At 42.9% G+C, this 21,980-nt stretch overlaps 1 protein-coding gene across 3 annotated transcripts in view; it reads right to left on the reverse strand.

Moving 5' to 3' along the window:
* LOC142099299 (complement factor H-related protein 1-like) overlaps positions 1–21,980 on the reverse strand; it is a 213,356-nt gene that overhangs the window by 3,032 nt on the left and 188,344 nt on the right. For all 3 annotated transcript variants that reach the window (XM_075182621.1, XM_075182619.1, XM_075182620.1), the window contains one exon: positions 8,933–9,130. In XM_075182621.1, coding sequence (XP_075038722.1) covers positions 8,933–9,130 — 198 coding nt within the window. The remainder of the gene's footprint in view (positions 1–8,932; positions 9,131–21,980) is intronic.

Raw genomic sequence — 21,980 nt, forward strand, 5'->3', positions numbered from 1 at the left:
AGAGGTGAAAATGTATTGTTAAGTGCAGTTAAAAACAAATGTCAGGGTGAAACCATAGGGAGTGTGATAGCTACTGGGCCTGTCTGTGGAGGGGCCAGGAAATGCAGGGTTGCCACTTCCATCCACTTCCCCCTGAGGCCCCCATTTTGCTCTCAAAAATGTGTTTATAACATTTAACATATAATATACACTTTGAAATACCTAACCCAGTTGTTGTTTACCAACTAGGAACGGTATCAAAACACCAAGGGAGCATGCCTAATATACATGTAGACAGCAATGCCTAATATACACTAGATTAAGTGGCCCAATTAACAAACAGTGAAAAGCCTAAAATTCAGCGAAAATGGGTGTTTATGCCTGATTTAGGGCTTCACCTTACTTAATAAAGTCTTTGAGCGGGTAAAGGCTATTGCCAGGGAAGCCTATTTACCAAGGACAAAGGCAGCGCATGTTCTCCTCCTATCATTATCACCATCTCAGGATTGTGATAGCCAGGGGATTGCACCTGATAAAAATCTATTTAATTATTATTATTATTATTATTATTATGCTTTTTATTGTTATTAAATTATTTAACATTTTTCTATACTTTAAATTTTAGTGAAAATAGAACTGGAAACCCAATATCTGTTTCCATTTGCAATGCACATGTGTTAACCAATGCCATGTCACACATGCACAGAAGGACCCTGTATTGACATGGTGAGCTGTAAAAGTTCTGTTTCCACTGCCAGTCAGTATTGCCAGGTAGCTGAGCATAGCTCAGGTGCCACCGCAAAATATTCTTGTTAAATTGAACAAAAATATTTTCTATTACTGCTGTAAGCAGCAATAGAAAATGTTTCACATTGCAGGGCCTTTATAAATAAACCCCTTAATCACATAACTACTGCCCATACAATTAAAAGGGGAACTAGCCAGGAAATTTTCATAGTTCTATTTATCAGAGATGTTTTGCTCAATATCTATTGCTTCTGATGTAAACTAAACAATCTACCATATTTCATGATCATTTGGTAACTCTGAATAATGTCCTATTGATACTATTGGCATTGTATTGCCCCATGGAAGGCATTATGAGTATAGTACACTAAAAATACTTTTATAAAGGCTTTTTTCTCTCTGTTCTCCTAACTGTGTCCAGTGCTACTAGAAACTGGCAGGGTGTCATTGTGCTCATATTAGCATCCCATTATTATCTCTGCAGGGTATCCAGCTACACAAATATTCAAGATATTGGGTTTTCCATAACCTTCTTCCTTTCCCCCACTTTGTTACTGCACCCCAGCTTTATGCCAAAACTGGACAAACCAGTACCTGTTTTTTGAGAAGAAAAAGGAGAATGTGTGAACAGTGGACATCACCCAAAACTCTGAGTAAAGGGTTGCATGGGTATAAATATTTTAGCAGAAGAAAAAAGAATCTAACTATCATACTCTCATAAATCAGCTTGTCCAGAAGGAAAAAAGAATTAAAGAATTATCTTTTATTAGAAAATTCTATTGTCTGCATAGTGAACTTCAAGGTGCTTGCCTCCTCAAACTAAAATTGTGCCTTGAAGTTCGGAGAAGCAAAAACATCTGGAGGCGTGCTATGTAAAACTCCAACCTCCTACCCTTTTAGTGCTAATTAAATAAACTTTTAGCTTTTGCTCTTAAAATACTGCTCATATTTTGCTTAGATTGAAAATCATGAAAGTGTGGGCACATTGGGACTGTGTTTATTAAAGTTGGCTACTTTGCGCGTGAAGGATTTTATTACACTTGGAATTGCATTTCTCTGCTGAAATGCAATATACAGACTCAAAATGGGTCCCGTTAAGAGTATGAGGTGAAGCTCCAGCAGCTCTGAGCGGAAGCAAAATTCAACTCCATTTTATAAAGTGGAGGCAGCCTAGTTCCCCTCCACACACACATGAACAGCCCTAAAATGTGTCCTCTTTACCCCCATTAAATCCTGTTTCTACAATGTTATGCAAAACAAGGTACACTGGGGCATCTATTCCATATGTTACTCCAAGTCCCTGTCTGCGCAGACTACTGTTCCTCAAAAAATGTCCCTATCTTATTCTACCCTATTCCCCTGGCAGTAATTTCTGTCCATATGTGCAAATGGAAGGACGCAGTGGGTCTAAAAATGCATTTGCACAGCACAGCATCTGAATGGCTCTTCATAAATGACCTCCAGTGCTTTGATATGTGTGACACTTTCTCATGTACTTGAGAGAAAGATAATCAGAGATAGAAAATTGAAAATGTGTAATCATATTATAGATCAAAAACTCTATGAACTTTCACAGACAAGCTCTGAATTTAAATACCAAAACCCCAAAGTAAATTTAATTTATATTGCTATGGCCACGTAGACATACAAACCAAGTAACCCACAAATCTGTAAAGGTGTGAGCTCAAACAAAAGTACCACAACAGACAGTAATTAAGAGACACGCCTGATGCTAGGAGGCACTATGCAAGTAAGAGAGGCAACAAAGGCTGCTATGCTAGGAAGGCAGGCTCAATCTGGGCCACCTAGGTAAAAATCGGAAATGATGCAACAGCTGCTTCATGAAGCTTTTCAGTAGAAGGGAGAGACAGAAACACAATAAGGGAAGCTACCCTACTTATTTCCAAATAATGCTTCATCAGGGATGTGGCCTCCAGAATCTGTTAAGCAGGGCCTGATCAACCACTAGGCTGACCAGGCTGCAGCCTGGGGCGCTGGGTCCCGGGGGGCGCGGCGCTGCGGGTATTTTTTTTTTTTCTTCATTCATTTTTTTTTCTGGGTGGGGGAGGGGGGGGGTCGCCGCAGGGGGGTGGAGGGCTCGACGATCAAAAGCATTGGTGGTCAGTGGTTAGCAACACACAGCCAATCGCCAGGCTGCCTGTTGCTGTGCAGCAGACAGGAAGCAGGACTTCTTCACTTCCTATCTGCTGATCTACAGGTAAGTGAAGGGGGGAACTGCCCTGCATATCTATAGGGAGGGGGGGAACTGCCCTGCATATCTATAGGGAGGGGGGGAACTGCCCTGCATATCTATAGGGAGGGGGGGGAACTGCCCTGCATATCTATAGGGAGGGGAGGGAAACTGCCCTGCATATCTATAGGGAGGGGGGGGAACTGCCCTGCATATCTATAGGGAGGGGGGGAACTGCCCTGCATATCTTTAAGGAGGGGGGGAACTGCCCTGCATATCTATAGGGAGGGGGAAAACTGCCCTGCATATCTATAGGGAGGGGGAACTGCCCTGCATATCTATAGGAAGGGGGGGACTACCCTGCATATCTATGGGGAGGGGGGGAACTACCCTGCATATCTATAGGGAGGGGGGGAACTACACTGCATATCTATAGAGAGGGGGGGAACTACCCTGCATATCTATAGGGAGGAGGAGGGACTACCCTGCACATCTATAGGGAGGGAGAGGGGGGACTGTCATGCATATGTATAGGGAGGGAGAGGGGGACTGTCATACAAATCTATAGGGTGGGAGGGGGGGTGCTGCCATGAAAATCTATAGGGAGGGAGAGAGGTTGATATGTATGAAGGAGGGCAGAGGAGGGGGGCTGATATATGTGACTGGGGGAGTTTTGATGTGACGGGGGGGATAGCTACAGAGTGGAGGTAAGGAAAATAGCTGCAAGGGGGATGGATGCAGGGTGGGAGGTAAAGAAAATGGCTGCAGCAGGGGTTAAGGAAAATGGCTGTGGGGGGGGTTGTGGTTAAGGAAAATGGCTGCAGGGGGTATTTAAAAAATAGAGCAGCTTTGGGGGGCAGAATCTCATGATTGTGTGGTGGTCACATGGGTGGTCTCAGCAATCACTAGAATACTAAATATTAGTGAGATGGGGCTGGTAGAGGTTTGTATTTGATTGACAACAAATATTCAGATATTGCTGATATATGCCTGTCCAATGGGGTACTTTTAGCTGCCCATAATGGAGTGTTTTGTTTTAACTAAAGGGCCTAATCATTCAGGGTCTGCATTATAATAAATTTTTGCATTTTCAAAACAGGACGCCAACTTTCCAGAAGCCAGCGAGAGGATAACAAAGTTGCAAGAGAGAAGAGCAAGAACAAGTAAGAGACAATGGCACAATCTGTCTAAATTTAAATGCTGGAGAATACACCTGAACATTCATATTCAGGAGTGTTCCTATACACCTGTCTTGTCCTACCTCTTCGGGTTGTTCAGCCTTGTCCTGAATCTCTTCCTTTACCTTACCATGAGTTCCACGACGTGTTCTCTAAGAAGGAAGCAGACTCTCTGCCCCCACATCGTAGCTACGACTGCTCCATTGATCTGGTTCCGGATGCCAAGCTTCCTAAGGGAAGGTTATATGCCCTGTCCATTCCTGAGACTATGGCTATGGATGACTATGTGGAGGAAAACCTACGTAAGGAATTCATTCGACCATCTAAATCACCCGTAGGAGTGGGTTTCTTCTTTGTGGCAAAAAAAGATGGGAGCCTCTGCCCGTGCATTGACTACCGGGGTCTGAATGGGATTACCGTGAAGAATACCTACCCGTTGCCGCTCATCTCCGTTCTCTTTGATCAGCTCAAACAAGCTACAATCTTTTTCAAGATTGATCTGAGAGAGGCATATAATTTGGTCCAGATCAAAAAAGGGGATGAGTGGAAGACGGCCTTCAACACTCATTCAGGCCATTATGAATATCGGGTCATGCCCTTCGGCCTATGTATTGCCCCCACAGTGTTCCAAGATTTTATTAACAATGTGTTACGAGAATTTCTGGGAAAGATCATTGTGGTATACCTCGACGACATTCTGATCTATTCCAAGTCAATGGAGCAGCACCGTATTCATGTCAAAAAGGTCCTCCTCCAACTACGCCAGCACTGCCTCTTTGCCAAGCTTGAAAAATGCGAGTTTGAAGTCACCCAGGTCATGCTCTTTGAATACGTCGTCTCTCCTTGTGGTTTCTCAATGGATCCCAGCAAGGTCCAGGCAGTTCTCGATTGGATCCGGCCAAGCAATCTAAAAGCCATTCAGAGGTTTTTAGGATTCGCTAAATATTACAGGCGATTCATCCGGTCATTCTCAGTGTTAGTGGCTCCTATTACTGCCCTTACCCGAAAAGGGGCCGATACTGTTAATTGGACTTCCACTGCCTTGACATCTTTTAAAGCCCTCGAAGAGGCCTTCATCTCCGCACCTGTCCTCCGACACCCCAATCCGGAACTACCTTTGATTATTGAAGTAGACGCCTCTGACGTCGGGGCTGGTGCCATCCTTTCTCAGAAGGATCTCAATGATCAATGTCTGCACCCCTGTGCATTTTTCTCCAGGAAATTTTTCTCTGCAGAAACCCATTATGATGTTGGTAATCGGGAGTTGCTGGCAATCAAGTGGACGTTTTCAAGAGTGGCGTCACTTGCTATAAGGGGCTAACCATGTGATCACAGTGTATACCGACCACAAGAATTTACAATATATCCAATCTGCCAAAATTGTGAATTCCAGACAAGCCCGGTGGGTCCTTTTCTTCTCATGCTTCAACTTCACTATTACCTTCCGGCCCGGATCCAAGAACACTTGTCTCGCAGCTTTTTTTTTTTTTTTTTTTTAAACATATTTTATTAGGGTGATTTTTCAATTTTTCAAAACAGTGTAAAGGTTAAGTTACATTGATCAAACAACAAATACATTGCGAATGAGAAAAACAATGTGAACTTTGTCAATAAAAGCAAAAACCGAGAAAGGGAAAGAAAAGAGAGAGAGAGGGGGACAGGGGGGAGGGAAGGAAAAGGGAAAGGAAAGGAAAAAAATTTAGTATGGTGAGAGGGGGAAGGAGAAGGGGAACCTGACTTGGCATCTAAATGTATTACAGGTAGAACCATATATTGAGCGTCTTCTGACGCTATGTACATTAGTCTCCATTCTAATCAGGCCTTGACTGTTCTGCACCATAGGAGGCGAGCCAAGGATCCCAAATCGCACAAAATTTATTGGGATGGTCATTGAGAATGCTTGTAATTTGTTCACAGCTATAGGTCTGCCAAATTCTGTTGATAATTTCATGCAGCGATGGGGATTCTGAGTGTTTCCAATTTGCTGCTATTGCGCATTTAGCTGCATTGAGTATATGGCCTATAAGCGCCATTGAATATTTGTTAACGCCCGGTATAGGCCTATGCAATAGTGAGTATGAGGGGCAGGGGGGGAGTTTTACTGAGGTGACTCTATCAATTAAATTGTGAATTTTCCGCCAGAATTCCACAAGTCTCGGACAGGACCACCAAATATGTTGGAATGAGCCTTCCTGCCCACATAGTCTCCAGCATTGACTAGAGGAGTCAGGATATATGGCTTTCAAGCGGGTTGGGACCAAATACCATCTATATAAGAGCTTATAAGAGTTCTCTTTGGTACGGACACAGATAGAGCTCTTAGCGACTCGTGACCTGATCTCAGCCCATTCCTCTATCTCCTGTTCAACGCCAAGGTCTTCTTCCCATTTCAGCTCATACCGATCTTTGGCAGGTTGAAAAAATGCCACCATGAAGCTGTAAAAAGTAGAGATTAAACCAGTAAGAAGGGATTTACAGCTGCAAAAAGTTTCTAAAGGTGTAAGTTGGTATTTAAGCGTTGGGATCGATTGATATAAGTGTCTCAACTGAAGGTATTGATAGAAACGGTCATGGGGCATGCCATATCGTCGTTGTAAGTCAGCAAATTCGGGAAATATCCGCATGGCCGTTATGTCAGTAATGAATCTTAGACCTCGTCAGGACCAGTGGTAAAAAGAGGAGTGTTGTTGTCCTGGTGGAAAAGCTGAATTGTTCCACAGTAGAAACATGGCTTCCAAATTTTTTATTAGCTGAAACGTGCGAGTACTGTAGTCCCACATCTGGAGGGAGAAACGGGTGGTGGATAAGAGTAACGGGAGTGGCGGTCTATGTTTGATTGAAATCCAAAGTAATGTATAGGGCGAGAGTAATTGCAAAAAGGTAGCCTCAATGTCTACCCAGAGCCTTGTGAAAGATGGAGAGTGAAATAAAACTAGCTCGGTCAAGTGTGCAGCATTATAGTATTTGGAGATGTTTGGGAGGCCCACCCCTCCTTCTGAATTTCGTCAGAAGAGCGTGCAGGCCCTTACTCGGGGTCACTTGCCTGCCCAAACAAATCTAGTAATTTGCTTCTGGAGGGTCTGTAGCGCAAAAGAGGGTACTCGAACAGGTAGGGTTTGAAACAAATAAAGAATTTGTGGCAAGAGGTTCATTTTTACAGCCGCCATGCGGCCAAGCCAAGAGATATATAGTTTATCCCATTTTTCAAGATCATGTTTGAGTGAGTTTAAAAGCCTGGGGAAGTTAGCTGCATATATCTGATTATAATGGGTCGTTAAGTAAATTCCCAAGTATTTAAGTTTATCTCGTTGCCATCGGAAATTTGTTTGGCTCTTTAGGGTATCTATTAGGTGGGGAGGTAGGTTAAGAGGGAGAATTTCCGATTTGTCCACGTTGATCTTGATTCTGGTCCACTGGAAGGGCTATGGACCGGAGGAATGGTCTTGGGTGCCACACAAACATCTCCATGCTAACAAACTAATTAAGGACTTTTTTAAAAAGTATCCTGGGAAACCTGGTAGTCGGGGTGCATTGACCCCTCCTCAAGGGGGGGTACTGTTAGGAGTTGCGGCTCCCTGACGGGCCACCGCGACTCACTTCCGGTGCCTCGGACGTCCCGGCCGTCTCCATGATGACCGGGACGTCACTTCCGCCCCCCCTGTCCCGGTTGCTCCTGTTCCTTGTTTCCCTGCTCCTGTGCTGTATTCTAGTTTGGATTTCCCGTGTATGACCCCTGGGTTGTTTCTGGACCTTGCTGTATTGCCTGTGACTTCTGACCTCGGCTCGTTATCTGGTATCGCTGTCTGCTGCTGGCCCTTGACCTTTGCTTGGATCTCACACTGCTGTGTACAACTTCACGCTACCCCTGGGTTCTCCCCAGTCAGTGCACATTTCACGACCCTCCGTTCATCTGCAGCCAAGTCTGTCCCCACCAATAGGGGCTCCAGCGAACACCAGACTTCGGAGCAGACTCCGGGTTTTGTCGTACTGACTGGAGGGGTTCCTAACAGTCATGGCAAAGAGGGACCTTGAAATTAATTGCATCTGATCACTCTTCATGACATTTTGCAGTATATGCAAAATGCCATCATTAAAACTGAGGCAGCAGACTATGTGAAAAATAATATTTGTGTCATTCTCAAAACTTTTGACCATGACAGTACAGCTGCTGAACTTCCAATGAGGCATTTCCCACATACCTTATGTGGTTGACTAAGATTCCTGAACATGTACAGTATGCAAATAAATTGTAAAAAGGAAAAAAAAAAATCCACAAATGTAAAAAAACTCGGACCGACTGGTATCTTGCCAGTAGTATTCTCTTCACATGAAAAGGGATGGAACTTTTACTTATAAATTGCCTCCAGGAGATGACCCTCAAAAGAGCAAATGTAGATTAATTTGAAAATGATGTGGGGCAATTGACACACTTACTAGAACACTTGCTCAATAACTAGGTGCAAGTCGCAGAAATATGCTATAAACAGTGGTTGAAGTGAGTCAGTATACGGTGTTATGCCATACCTCCACTTCTCCTACTGCTTTGATTGTAAAACCATCAACTTCCATTCACCACTTACATTTTCTATTCCCCACTTCTAAATTTCCACTTTCACAGCTGGCTATAACCATAAAAAGACATAATATTGCATATTCTTGCACTATAATGTTGAAAGATTCTGTTTACTTGATAGTTACAGCACATGGGTGCTATTTTCACCACGATAGTAAGTATTGTAAGTCTGTGAGACTATTAGTACCTCTTAGTGGTGCAGAAGAATGTTCATGTTTATGCATTTTTTTTTCCCTTTCATTACCTTCTGTCAATGGTACTTGCCTTTTTTGAAGCATTTAGGATACTGCAGCACTCCCTGGTCACACGTTGCTCTCATATTAGTGCCAGGAGGAGAATCATATCCATTTAAACAAGCAAATGAAACTGTGTCACCATGTTCACTGTACAGCTTCCAATTTACTCCATATCGCAGCTGTATATTATTTTGCTTCATGTCGGTTTCCTTTGCAGTACATGGCTCTGAGACAATAACAAAAGTATAGCAGCTTTCAGTTGATTTTTTTTTTTAATTGTAATTTTTAAAACATTATACAAAAACAGACAATTTATCCATTCGATCCCAGGCTGTATTATATCAAGAAATGCAGAGACTTATGGAAACTTTGTGCTGTGTAGTACTTCTTTGATACTTTGATACATCTTTGATTTACGCTGTTATTCCATTTTACATTTGCTCCACAGCGTACAATACACTATACAAAATGCATTCTGGACATAGATAATAGAATAAGGCAGATTGCCCATATACATAAATTATACAATTATCTGTGAATTATAACTGTAATGAAGATATTTCTAAATTCTAACTCACAGCTTATATCTACATTTTAATTAATCGACAGTACACATCGGACCTTAAATACCTTATAATAACTTCTCACAGGGAAATATTTCTAATTATTATTTTCTTAATGGGATTTGGAATACTAGATGAACAATCCCTTTGGTTCAACAAACTATTATTTTTACTAGAGCAATATTGTTGCATCTGTCAAGGTTTACTGTGTTTACGCAAGAGAGTCTTCAGTACCTGAAATGTTTGTTAACCTGTTATTTCATGTAATGTTTATTAGACCTCTGCTATTGATGTCCAATTCACCTGTTCTTTGTCCAAATAATGTGTGTAATTGTGTACATTATTTTTTGTTCCACCTGCATTTGTGACAATAATAAATGGCTACAAGGACATGACTTCAGACACTAATGTATCTATTAGGCTGATTTAGAGTTAGGTGAAAATTTTGTGTAAAAGTGCAGAATTTACAGCTGACCAAACCAGGTTGCACTGCAAGGAGTGCACGGGCAAACTGCTCTATTTTTGCACTACATTTCAGAGTTGGGCTAGGTCATGCCCCCTCTCCTCTCTAAATCACGGTGTGCATATTACATTTCTCCCATGCAGCACAAAACAGTTCAAGTTCAAATTTTGCACCTAATTGCTGTATTTACTACAAACTCTACATTAGCTTCAATAAGTGTAATGTTAATGTTTTACAGAACATTGCAATAGATGTGCACAGAATATTGAACAGTTAATCACCCTTTAAAAGGGTGAGGGAATTGTAATTTAAATCAGTTGATTTAATCAAGCAGGGGGCAAAGACATGGAGTTGAGAAGGGGAGCAAGATAGGATATGGATATGCTAACAGATGTTTTCTTTAAAATGACAACAATGTCTTCTGCATGTGCAAATATTCTTAGAGCTGTATATAATGAATATATGGGTCAGAAAGAGGTAACAAACTTCATATATATATGATTACAAGCAATAAAAAAACCAGAATATTTGTAATGAAATTATTTAGCAGGGGTAATATGTATATATATATATATATATATATATATATATATATACTGGGATGCTCTTGTTTTGGCATAATTGAAAATGCTCTGTTCTTTCACTTATTAACTAACAGCTGTTCACTTATGCTGCACACAATCAAACTAATGGGTTTATTATAAAATAATGAAAAGCCTTAAAGCCAGCGAACACAACAGTTTTCCTCAGATTTATAGCTTCTCCCTATTTATAAAGCCCTTCTTCTGTATGATAACTTTCACTGGCTATCTCCCTGTCTGTCCAGTGAAGCTTCCCATGCAAAGCACAGGGAAGATTAGTTATCATGAACATCAACATGCACAGAGGGACCCGGCTCTTGCCCGGTGAGCGGTAGGACTACTCTTAATGCATCGCTCAGCTGCCCTGGTGACATTTTAATTATAAACTGTGTGCACAATGATTTTCTATAACTGAAAAACAAGTAATCAATTTAGCAGGGTAATGATAAGTAGACCCCTATGTTTAATTGTTATGCTGTGTAGTGAACATAGAGGAACTACAGCTATAAGGATTAACCAATAACATAATTGTGATGAATAAGGCCTAATCATAACTGCAGTGTAAATATGTATATCAAATTAATCCATTGATAAACTGAGCTACTAAGGTGTAAAATGTGAAGTCAGAGGATCTGGTGTGTGTTTATCTGGTTATTTTGCCCACCTCTATGTTAAAAGAGAACAGAACCTCCTACCCCGACCTCGCCCAATGACCTGGCGTCTAAATGACTCCCTTCTTCACAATACGAATATAGTATCTCAGATTAAGACAAGACTGGAGGACTACTTTGAGCTAAATGATCTTCCAGAAGTTTCCAAAGCCACCTTATGGACAGCGCACAAAGCGGTTCTTGAGGGGGCACTTGATCAGCATGGCCTCCAGACACAAAAAAGAACACCTCACCCGAACCAACGAGCTCTCCATCGAACTTCAAACCCTGGAAGCCCAATACAAAGCGGCCCCTGACCCAGCAAACCTGACAGCCCTCCGGGAAACCAGAGATAAACTAAACTTCCTTCTCTCTAAACAAGCGGCCACACGTCTTAAATGGCTCCGTCAGACTTTTTATGAAAAAGGAGACAAAGCTGACAAAATTCTTGCCTCACACCTACGTACAGCTAGAACGCATAGAAATTTTATTGCTCTCCGTGATTCACACAACCAGTTAACTCCCTATCCAGCAGATATTAGGTCAGCATTTCAACACTTTTACACTGCTCTTTATAACCTCCCAGCTCCGGCTTCCTCCCCAACACTGAGAAACCCCTCCGCCCTGATCACTGACTTTCTTGCCAAAGCCAGGTTACCTAAATTATCTCACCAAGCCCTCACACTTCTCAATGAAGAGATCTCGACGGACGAGATCCATCAAGCCATCAAGGGACAAAAAAATGGTAACTCCCCAGGAGTCTAACAGGCAGGTGGTTTTCACCAGGAGCCCCCGCAAGGAGGTATGGTCTTTTGCGGCAGGAAACCTGCAGGTCGCGGTCCTGTGAGTGGGTGAACATCAGAATGGTGTGGAGGAGCCAGACGAAGTGGGTAGAGACTAGAACCCACAGGTATATGGTATGGGAACAGGAACACTAGAGATAAGACTGATGGGCAGCAACAAACAAGGCACTCGGAGAATGGAAGTCCTGTGGTATAACAGGGAAAGAGCAGGAGCTGTCACAATGGTGTATCCAGGAGTGATTGGTAGAGATACTGGAACAGCGGGAGTACAGCACTGGAGTTATGCTGAGCACACACGGGAAAACAGAGGTAGCTTAGGGAAACAGCCAATGAGTCACCAAGGCACTTGCGGCTCACAGTGATAGCGGTTAGAGAACTGGAGCTGTCACGATGAAGTACATCAGAGATGATATAGTAGTACTGGAGCATCAATAGTTCAGTTAACAGGAGACTGAGAGTAAACTGACGTGGTGAAGGTAACTCGTAGTAACAGCTGATGAGTCACAATAGTAGTAATGGCTTTGAGTGGTGGCGGTGAGAGAACTGGAGCTGTCACGGTGAAGTACAGTTGAGATGGTAATACCAGTACTGAAGCAGCAATAGTTCAACACAGCCAGAGACTGAGAGCAGACTGAAGTAGCGGAGGTAACTCGTAGTAACAGCTGATAAGTCACAGGTGTAGTAGCGGCTCTGAGTGGTAGCGATGAGAGAACTGAAGCTGTTGCAATGAAGTACACTGGAGATGGTTGTAGCAGTGCTGGAGCAGCAATAGTTCAACACAGCAGGAGACTGAGAGCAGACTGAAGTAACAGAGGTAACTCGTAGTAACAGCTGATGAGTCACAGGTATAGTAGCGGCTCTGAGTGGTAGCTATAAGAGAACCGGAGCTGTCACGATGAAGTACACTGGAGATGGTAAGAAAGGTACTGGAGCAACGATGGTTCAGCACAGGCCATGAACAGAGAGCAGGCTGAAATAGCAGAGAACCACAAAGAGAACAGGAACCAGAAAAACAGGCTACAGGAAGTGAGCTTGAAGAACAGGCATCAGACAGGTGAATCCAGGAGATTTAAATAGTGCTCCAGGAATGCTCAGCCAATGGCAAGAGGAGGGAGGTCCAGAAGTGCAATAGACTTGCACCTGTGCAGAACTGAATGTAGCTGAATGAATGAAGTTTGTCTGATGCTGGAACATGGCAGCTTCCAGATGAATGAAATGCGGGTAACGAGACAGGTACTATTTGCGGGACCGAATTGTTACACAGGCCCTGACAGCTTCATGGCCGCATACTAAAAGAAATTTTCTGATCTGTTGGCCCCTCATCTCAAATCCCTTTATAACAATACTCTCCAAGGTGACCCTCTCCCATCAGAGATGCTGGAGGCCAAAATTGTAGTTATCCCTAAAGACGGTAAAGACCCGCTCCACTGTGCTAGCTATGGGCCAATCTCTCTCCTCAATCTTGATTTGAAAATTTATGCCAAAATCCTAGCAAACCATCTGAATACTTTCCTCCCTTCTCTGATCCATTATGACCAAGTAGGGTTTATCCCGGGGCGCCAGGCGAGGGACAATACCAGACATGCCATCAACACTATCCATATTGTAAATACCAAGAGATCCCCAACTATTATGCTCTCTCTGGATGCTGAAAAAGCATTTGACAAGATCTATTGGGACTTTATGTAAGCGGCTCTTGAGTCGTTCGGCTTCTCTGGTGACTTCCTCACTGGTGTCCTAGCATTATACACCACCCCTACTGCTAAGGTCCTCATTAATGGCACTCCCTCAGAATCATTCTTCATTTGAAATGGAACACGACAGGGTTGCCCCCTTTCCCCTCTGATATTTGCTTTGATAATTGAACCCCTGGCTTCCCAAATTAGGTCTAATCCTAGCATACAGGGGGTCAAGGTGGGTAATACGAACTCCAAGATCTCTCTCTTTGCAGATGATATCCTCCTATCGCTTATCCAACCGGGGATCTCCTTGCCCAACCTATATGCCATCCTTCAGAACTACAGCAATGTTTCGGGCTACAAGATAAACTACACCAAGTCAGAGGCCATGCTGCTTCACGTCTCCCCTACCGAGCTCCTCCGGACTAACTTTAATTTCAAATGGCAGAACAGGAAGATAAAATACCTGGGTGTTTTCCTCACTTCTCGTTACGACCTCCTCTTCCGTGAGAATTTCCTACAGCTTATCTCCAAGACTCAATCCGATCTGACCTCCTGGAACAGCCTTATTATTTCATGGCTGGGCAGGATCATAACTGTCAAAATGAACATACTCCCCAAATGGCTGTACCTCTTACAAACCTTGCCGGTAGCTGTCCCTGCCTCTTTCCTCACCAACACCCAGAAGGCACTCACCCGCTTTATTTGGAACCATAGACCTCCTAGTATCTCAGCCAATATCTTAAAATGACCAATCCCTGGAGGAGGAAGAGGCCTTCCCGACATCAAATTATACTATTTGGCTTCCCATCTTTCACAAATCGTTTCCTCCTACGGTCCCTCTGGCTCCACTGCATGTAGAATCGGCCCACCTAACCCTGCCCGATCTCTTCTCTCTCTGAGGCGTATCATCCGCTCGTCACCCTGCTGTTAAAGCACTCCCTTCCATCAAATTTGACTCTATGTTCTGGGACTCCAACTTCTCCAAACTAAAACTTTCAACTGCAATATCTCCTTTAACCCCCATCTGGCACAACCCGGTGTTCCCTCCTGGATCTGCCTCTACGACTCACCGTAACTGCTCTATATCAACTAAACTAAAGGAAACCTCCTAAAAAATTTATTATCGTTGGTATTACACTCCCACAAGACTACGTAGAATGTTTCCCTCTTCCTCGCCCTGCTGTTGGCGGGACTGTGGCCAAAGGTGTGCGATGTTTCATATTTGGTGGTCCTGCCCGATGATCACCACCTTCTGGGATTCAGTCCATAGTTTTCTAAATACCCTTTTTGAATCCCCCATCCCGAAAGATCCCTGGATATTTCTTTTATGTTACCCTCTCCAAGACCTGGACAAATTCTCCAAGAAATTAACTGCCCACATCCTGACAGCAGTCAAATGACTCATAGCCCTTAATTGGAAAAATATCTCATCTCCGTCCCTTTTAGCTCTCAAGAGGCAGATTTGGCAGATTTGGCAATCAAGTTTGGGCTCCATGGCTAGCTGTGGAACACACCTTTCCCCTTCAACCCTCCGCGTCCTCCGACCTGACCCATGTGCAATGACCAAATCTCTTCCCGACACGTATTCCCCCCTCCTCTACTATAGGCTCAACACACCCTAATTACCTTCTAAATACTTACCCACAATCCCTTTTGTTCCTACACCCATTTTATATTACTCTTTAAAATGGTAAAAACTGGTCATTTTTTGTCTAAAGGTTCCCTAGTATGCGATATACCACAATTACTGTTGTGACTTTATTGTGTATGTTACACAGTGTTATCGTTTTGCTGTCTGTATTTTCTTGACTGACCACTGAAAATTAAAAATTATTAAAAAAAAAAGAGAACAGAAAAACTTTTAGGGAATGCAAACCAGCTTCAAAGGCCCCTGGGGTGAGACATCTCTTGACATAGGAGAGTTTTCTGATACCTAGCGAGACTTTGGACAGATGGGAGGGAGCTGTTTACAGCTTGTGGTCTTACACAAGGAGACCACGTGATGACTTTCTGTATATTATGTAGATGAAGGAAATACATGAAGGCTATCTATGCAGGTATATAGAAATATGAACTTCAAAGAAAAGGCCTTCATATTTCCTATTTTTGGAAATGTGTGTGCTACTCCAGACTGAGGGGCAGAAAACACACCATGGTTGTGAATTATAGTTACCAGTGGTACCAGGGACCAGCTGTAGTCACATGTCTCTGGGAAAGGTATGTCATATCGTTATAAATTCGTCATGTTTGGTATTTAAATGTGCATGAGATTATGACTGGTCTATTGACACAGGAGTTATGTCTCTGGGATATATCTGAGAAAAGTTAAGACAGGTCAAAAATGTAGGAATAGTTGAACAAACCCTAGGTAACACCCAAGAGACATTTATACCCCCACATCAGCATCCACAATGCTCCTGTGAATGCCGTCCAATTTGATTTTGCCTAAAAACCTGTGTTGTTAAAAGGCCAAATTGTCAGTCTTTTGGGAAATCAATAATTATTGAAACAAATTATTTAGGAGTGGAGAATGCACATAGGCAGTGTAAGGTGAACATTGTATGAGCTGCTCTGTGGGAGGGAGATAACCAGTCTCCTAGGTAGTGATATGGAAGAGGATGATCCACTGAGTGCTCAAGTAGAGCAGGGGGAGGGATAGCAAGTGTATTGTTGCTTGCGTATATGAGCTGGTAAGTGCTCAAAATGGCATATGTCTGATGAGTGACCTAACAGTATGTGGAGAGTAGAAAAGGTGTGATGGCTCTGCTGTGTTTCAAATGAGCAATAAACTTAGGGTTGCGAAGATTGATTGCTGCGATGTCTGTGCTGGTGGCTAACCGTTGGTGGGGGCCAGGATGTACTGAGGTTGGAGACCACTGTTACTGTGGTTCTCTGTGTGTGCAGCGATGGTTTTGCAATTACCTTGGCTGGGTAGTATGTGTGCCTTGAAACTACCGCTGGTGGCGGTGCTGCTGATCCTGTTATGAGCTCTCAGGTGGTGTCCCGATGCTGCTTTACCATACGAGTGCTGTGTGCTTCGTGTCAGCTTCTGATGCTGCCGGGTATCCGAATTGCGCTGGTGACCTCGCATGTGCTGTTGGAGGGTCTCGGACAGAAAATAGGTCTACATAATGAAGTACTGTAGTTCACTTTATTAGCGATATACGAAAACCTTCACTTACAAGAGGTTAGTGAATACAAGGCAGATAAACATAGATTGATGATGTGGAGATATGCTGTGCTCCGACGCATTTCGTCCTGGTCTGGACTTTCTCAAGGAGTTACTGAATGTTTGTAGAAATGGGTGTTATAAAGGTAGGGGAGTCGGTGATTGGATTGGATAGCGGGGAGGTGATTGGCTTACAGAGTAGATAGATCGTATAGATTGTTCAGCTTGATGTGAATATAAAGTGGCCGGGTAACATGTATAACAGATGTATCAGTATGCGGGACATTGTGTGAAACATAGAATGTGACTATAATGGATACAATATTCGGCGATTGTATGGGGCAATATTTGTGGCTTGTGAGTTGCGGGCCATGGATGAAAAGTGAGATGGTGATCGGGCGATATCCTTTTTATTAACAAATAGAAATGAATGAATGAGAAACATAATAAAAAAATATATATAAAATAATAATAATAATAATAATGAAAAAAGGGAGATGTCATATGAGGGCTGTAAAACAGTGTTCCGTAATGAACAATTGAATGGTGTGGACTAAACTCAGATAGTCTCCGTAGCTATTCGTAGGTATTAGTGGATTAGATATTAATATTTTGCAGGCAAAACTAGACCGGTCTATACGGCTTTGGGACCGGTGTGTGGTTGGGAATGCGGCAATAAGATGTAGCTATGTTGGTTGGGTGTGTGGACACATGGATATAGAAGTGGCCATGTGGCATGTTAGGCATAATGTAGTGAAATTGCATATGGGTATAGCCTATGTTCATATTTACGTGGAGGTATGTATGGAATGTGAAAGGAATGATTGTCAAGGGGGAGATGTGATAGCCATGGGGGATATGGAATCGGGATGAGAATGGGAAATGTGGTAGGATATTCTCCATAGAGTGATGGAGAAAATGAACACTAATTGAAGTAGACATGAGCTAATTCAGGATAAATTGTGACAGAATAATGGCAAAAAAGTGACATAAAAATATAAACATAATCAGAAACACAAAAGTAGAAGCATATCATTATTATATCTGATATATCAGAAATACAGTTCATGAACATAATATGCAAAATGTAATGGTATTTGGGGCCTGGATAACGTATGCGTGACCGTACGTGCAGGGAATTTGATTGTGTAGGTTATGGAAATTCGGAGTGTATACCATGTCTATACCCAGAGAGGTGAATTTGAGTGTGGCTTGTTGCTTTGGGCTGCGGATCTGAGTCCTATAGTTGATAGTGAGAGGTATGAGCTCTAGAAGCTGTTGAGGGCTAGGGGGATCGTGGGTGCCGGTCTGTAATTTGTGGGATTGAGGGGCTCATTAGTTGAGTATGGATTTTAGGTCAAAATCAATGTTTAGTCCTCTGGGGGTGAGAGTTCTGAGGTTGTAGATCCAACTTACTTCTTCCCTGTTTATTTGTTTAATGAAATCCCCACCTCTCCATTTTTTTCCAATTTGTTTGATTGCAAGGAATGTGAGGCGCTCGGGATTGGAATTGTGTGTTTTATGGAAATGTTCTGATACACTGTGAAGTAGAAAACCCTTTTTGATGTTGCGGATATGTTCATTTACTCTAACTCTCAGTGTTCTGATAATCCGTCCTTCATATTGTAATTTGCATGTACATGCTAGTATGTAGATGATTTTGTACTGTTGAAGGACAGGAACTCGTTGATTGGGAACTGTTGGGTGGTGACCTGTGATTGGAAGTTTGTTATCGATTTTGTGGATTGGATGTGCATGTTCTTGCATCCCATGCATTGGCCACAATGGAGGAATCCCTTAGTTTCAGAAAGGGTATGTGCAAGTGTTTGCCATAGTTTGTGGGGGGTATGTGATTGCGTACTAGGGTCCTGTTAAGGCTAGGCACTTTCCTGAAAAATACTTTGGGGTTGACGGGTAGAATGTGGTTTAGGATGGGGTCTTTGAGAAAGATGTTCCAATGCTTCCTGATGGCTTTAGTGATTTTATTGGCTGATGTGAAATATTTGGTTAGGAAGTATACTTCTTTGGGGGGGTCCTCTTTGGTTTTCTCTTTATATGTAATGAGGGTGTTCCTGTCTAGTTCCCTGACTTGGATGAAGGCTCTTTCAACCATGTCTATGTCGTATGCTTTGTCAAGAAACTGGTCTTTCATTGTCCTACCTTGTGTGTTATAGTCAATGATGTTCGTGCAGTTTCTGCGTATGCGGGTAAATTGGCCCAGAGGGACACTGGACAGACAATTTGGGTGATAGTGACTAGAGGCTAAGATGTCGCTATTGACGTCTGCCTTCTTATGAAAGTTTCTGGTGGTGATGGAGTTGTTGAGTATAGAAATCTCCAGGTCTAAAAATTTTACTTGTTGTTTACTGGTTTGTGAAGTGAATTTTGTTTTGCTGTCATTATCATTGATGTAGTCCATGAATGTGTTGAGGGAGTTGTTGTCTCCTTTCCAGATGAAGAGTACATCATCGATGTATCTCTTCCAGAGCACCAAGTTTGCACCAAGGACCTCCTTGCTCCAAATGCAATCTTCTTCCCATTTGGCCATAAAGAGGTTGGCATAACTTGCCGTGAACTTGGTGCCCATAGCAGTGCCTCTGTGCTGTAGTTAATGGTTGTCGTTGAACCAGGTTGTCACGACTCTGAATGGTTTTGTAGATCCCTTGCCTCTGTTTATATAGGACTTGCCTAGGAGTGTGGCGTCTAACGGATAGGAGCTATTCACCAGGAATGCCCTCAAGGGAATATGGACTGCGCTGCTCCTATTCCACAGGTCGCGGTCTCCCAGACAAGAACTAACATAGGGTAGTGGAGGCAACACACAATGAAGCTGAGGATGTTGATATCACAGGATTAAAAGTTCAAGGCTCACAGGCTTAAGTAATAGTAGTAATAAAACACTGTAGATAGCTGTAATGCTGCAGAATAATGTATTGACTGATGGTACAATAGAAATGGAGGAATATATATATATAAAACGGCAGATATTGAACACACGGCAATTTGGACACAGGCAAGATGCAGATCACATTATGCTACTTCATAGTTGGTAACTCTTGACAACTGCATGGGATGAGTGAAACAATAAATCAAACGTGAAGATGATAAACGGAGAATGCGTGGATCCAATAACGGAACACATGGCAGATAAATGTGAATCACTGGTCAGCAATAGTCCTGACAGAATGATAACGTAGAACTGCTGATCCGAAGACAGAGATGATTCTACATAGCAGGTGGGTTACAGGTATCACGATAATTCTCAGGATGGAAAAGCAATAATCATTGAACTAGTTGGTTCTACAGGTAATAATCCCAAATGATGAAAATGAACAGAAGACACATCAAACAGTTCGTTACCTAGAAGTAGCAGAGGAACGAAGAGTATCTAAGCCGAGTGTAGAACTACAGATGACAGGTATCCTCAGTAATAAATTTATCAATGAAGAAATAGCGCTGTTGGATCAGCCAAGTAGAAACAGAAACTTGAGCCGTAGAACTAGCTTCAGATGCAGCAGACAACTCACAGAAAAAGTTAAACATGCAGGTAACAGCGGAGAGGAGTATCCGATGAGCCCAGTGTGGAACTGCAAGTGACAGGCACCCTTAGCTGCAGACCATAGTAATTCAGCAGGCAGATTAATCACAGGAAGAGTCTCAATAGAACCCAGCATGGAAGTACAAACGACAGGTGTGCAGGAATGGCCGCAGGTGCAGCAATCAAGTCACAGTGGATGTTCAGCGTGAAGGTTTGACAGCAGCGAGGAGTTTCAGAGGAGACCAGCGTGGAACTACAAGTAACAAATATTCGATCGTAGATAGCTGTGGTCCAGCGAACAGGTAACAGCAGCGAGAAGTTCAGCAGACCAGCGTGGACCTACAAGTATCAGGTACCTCGGCTGTAGACAGCAGCAATCCAGCGAGTGGATAACAGCAGCGAGAAGCCCAGCAGACCAGCATGGAACTACAAGTAAGAGGTACTATGGCTGTAGATTGCAGTAGTCCAGCGAGCAGGTAACAACAGCGAGAAGTTCAGCAGAGGACAAACGGGAGGTCAAGTAATGGCAGCCAGAACCTAATGCAGACTGAGTAACACGAAGAACAGGCAATGAATGAGCCAAGGACCATAGATAGTTTAAATAATACTCCAGAGCCAATGAGAATCGGGAGGAAGGTCCAGAACAAGGTAGCAAGGAACACCTGTGTAAAAGTAGTGTCTCAGAAACAGGAGAAGGCTCAATCACAGTTTCTAGAGGAAAGTCACAGTGCCACCACCTATCTATGGGACCGACGTGTGACACAGGTGTAGTTGTGTGTAAGTATGAATTTGATGCCTTTGAGCATGAAGTCAATTTGGTCTTGGTGTAGTATGCCTTCGAATTGTAGGAAGTGTTGTATGCTGTTTAAACCAATGTTATGTTCAATGATGGTGTATAGTGATGTGACATCGGTGGATGCTAGCCACATGACTTCAGTCCAATCTATGTTTTGTAATGCCTGTATGCCTGTAAGGCTGCAGTTAGGACCGTTGTTTGGTGACATAGTCTTATAGTTAGTGGTCGAGATATTGTGACAAGTTAGATGTGAGTGATCCTATCCCAGATATGATGGGTCTTCCTGGGGGGTTGGTGGGTGGTGGTTTGGTAGATAGTAGAAGACTGGTATAATGGGATGTTGTGTGTTAAGGAAGTTGTATTCCTTGGTGTTGAGGATACCGGTCTCCTTCCTGGATTTTAGTAGATCCGAGAGTTCTTTCTGGAATGTGAGTGTAGGATCTTTGGGGAGTCTGCTGTATGTGGTGGTGTCATCTAGAATGGTTTTTGCTTGCCGTTTATAGTTATGTTTGTTAAGGATGACTAGGCCGCCACCTTTGTCCGCAGGTTTGATGATTATGTGAGTGTTGCTCTTAAGATTGTTGAGTGCCAGTTTCTCTTTCTTAGTGAGATTGGGTTTGTTCCTAGTTGATCTCGTATCCATGGTTTCTAGTTCATCAGTAAGGAACTTTTCGAATGTGTCGGTGAAGCTAGATTTAACCTGAATGTGATAAAATAAGGATTTGGGCTTAAGGTTGGTGTGTATATATTGGTGGTCCGGACACTCGGCAGATCGCAGATCGGACACCCGGCAGAGTCAAGCTGACACAAAGCACACAGCGCTCGTATGGT

The sequence above is a fragment of the Mixophyes fleayi genome, chromosome 8, assembly GCF_038048845.1.
Source record: "Mixophyes fleayi isolate aMixFle1 chromosome 8, aMixFle1.hap1, whole genome shotgun sequence".
Lineage (NCBI taxonomy): Eukaryota > Metazoa > Chordata > Amphibia > Anura > Limnodynastidae > Mixophyes > Mixophyes fleayi.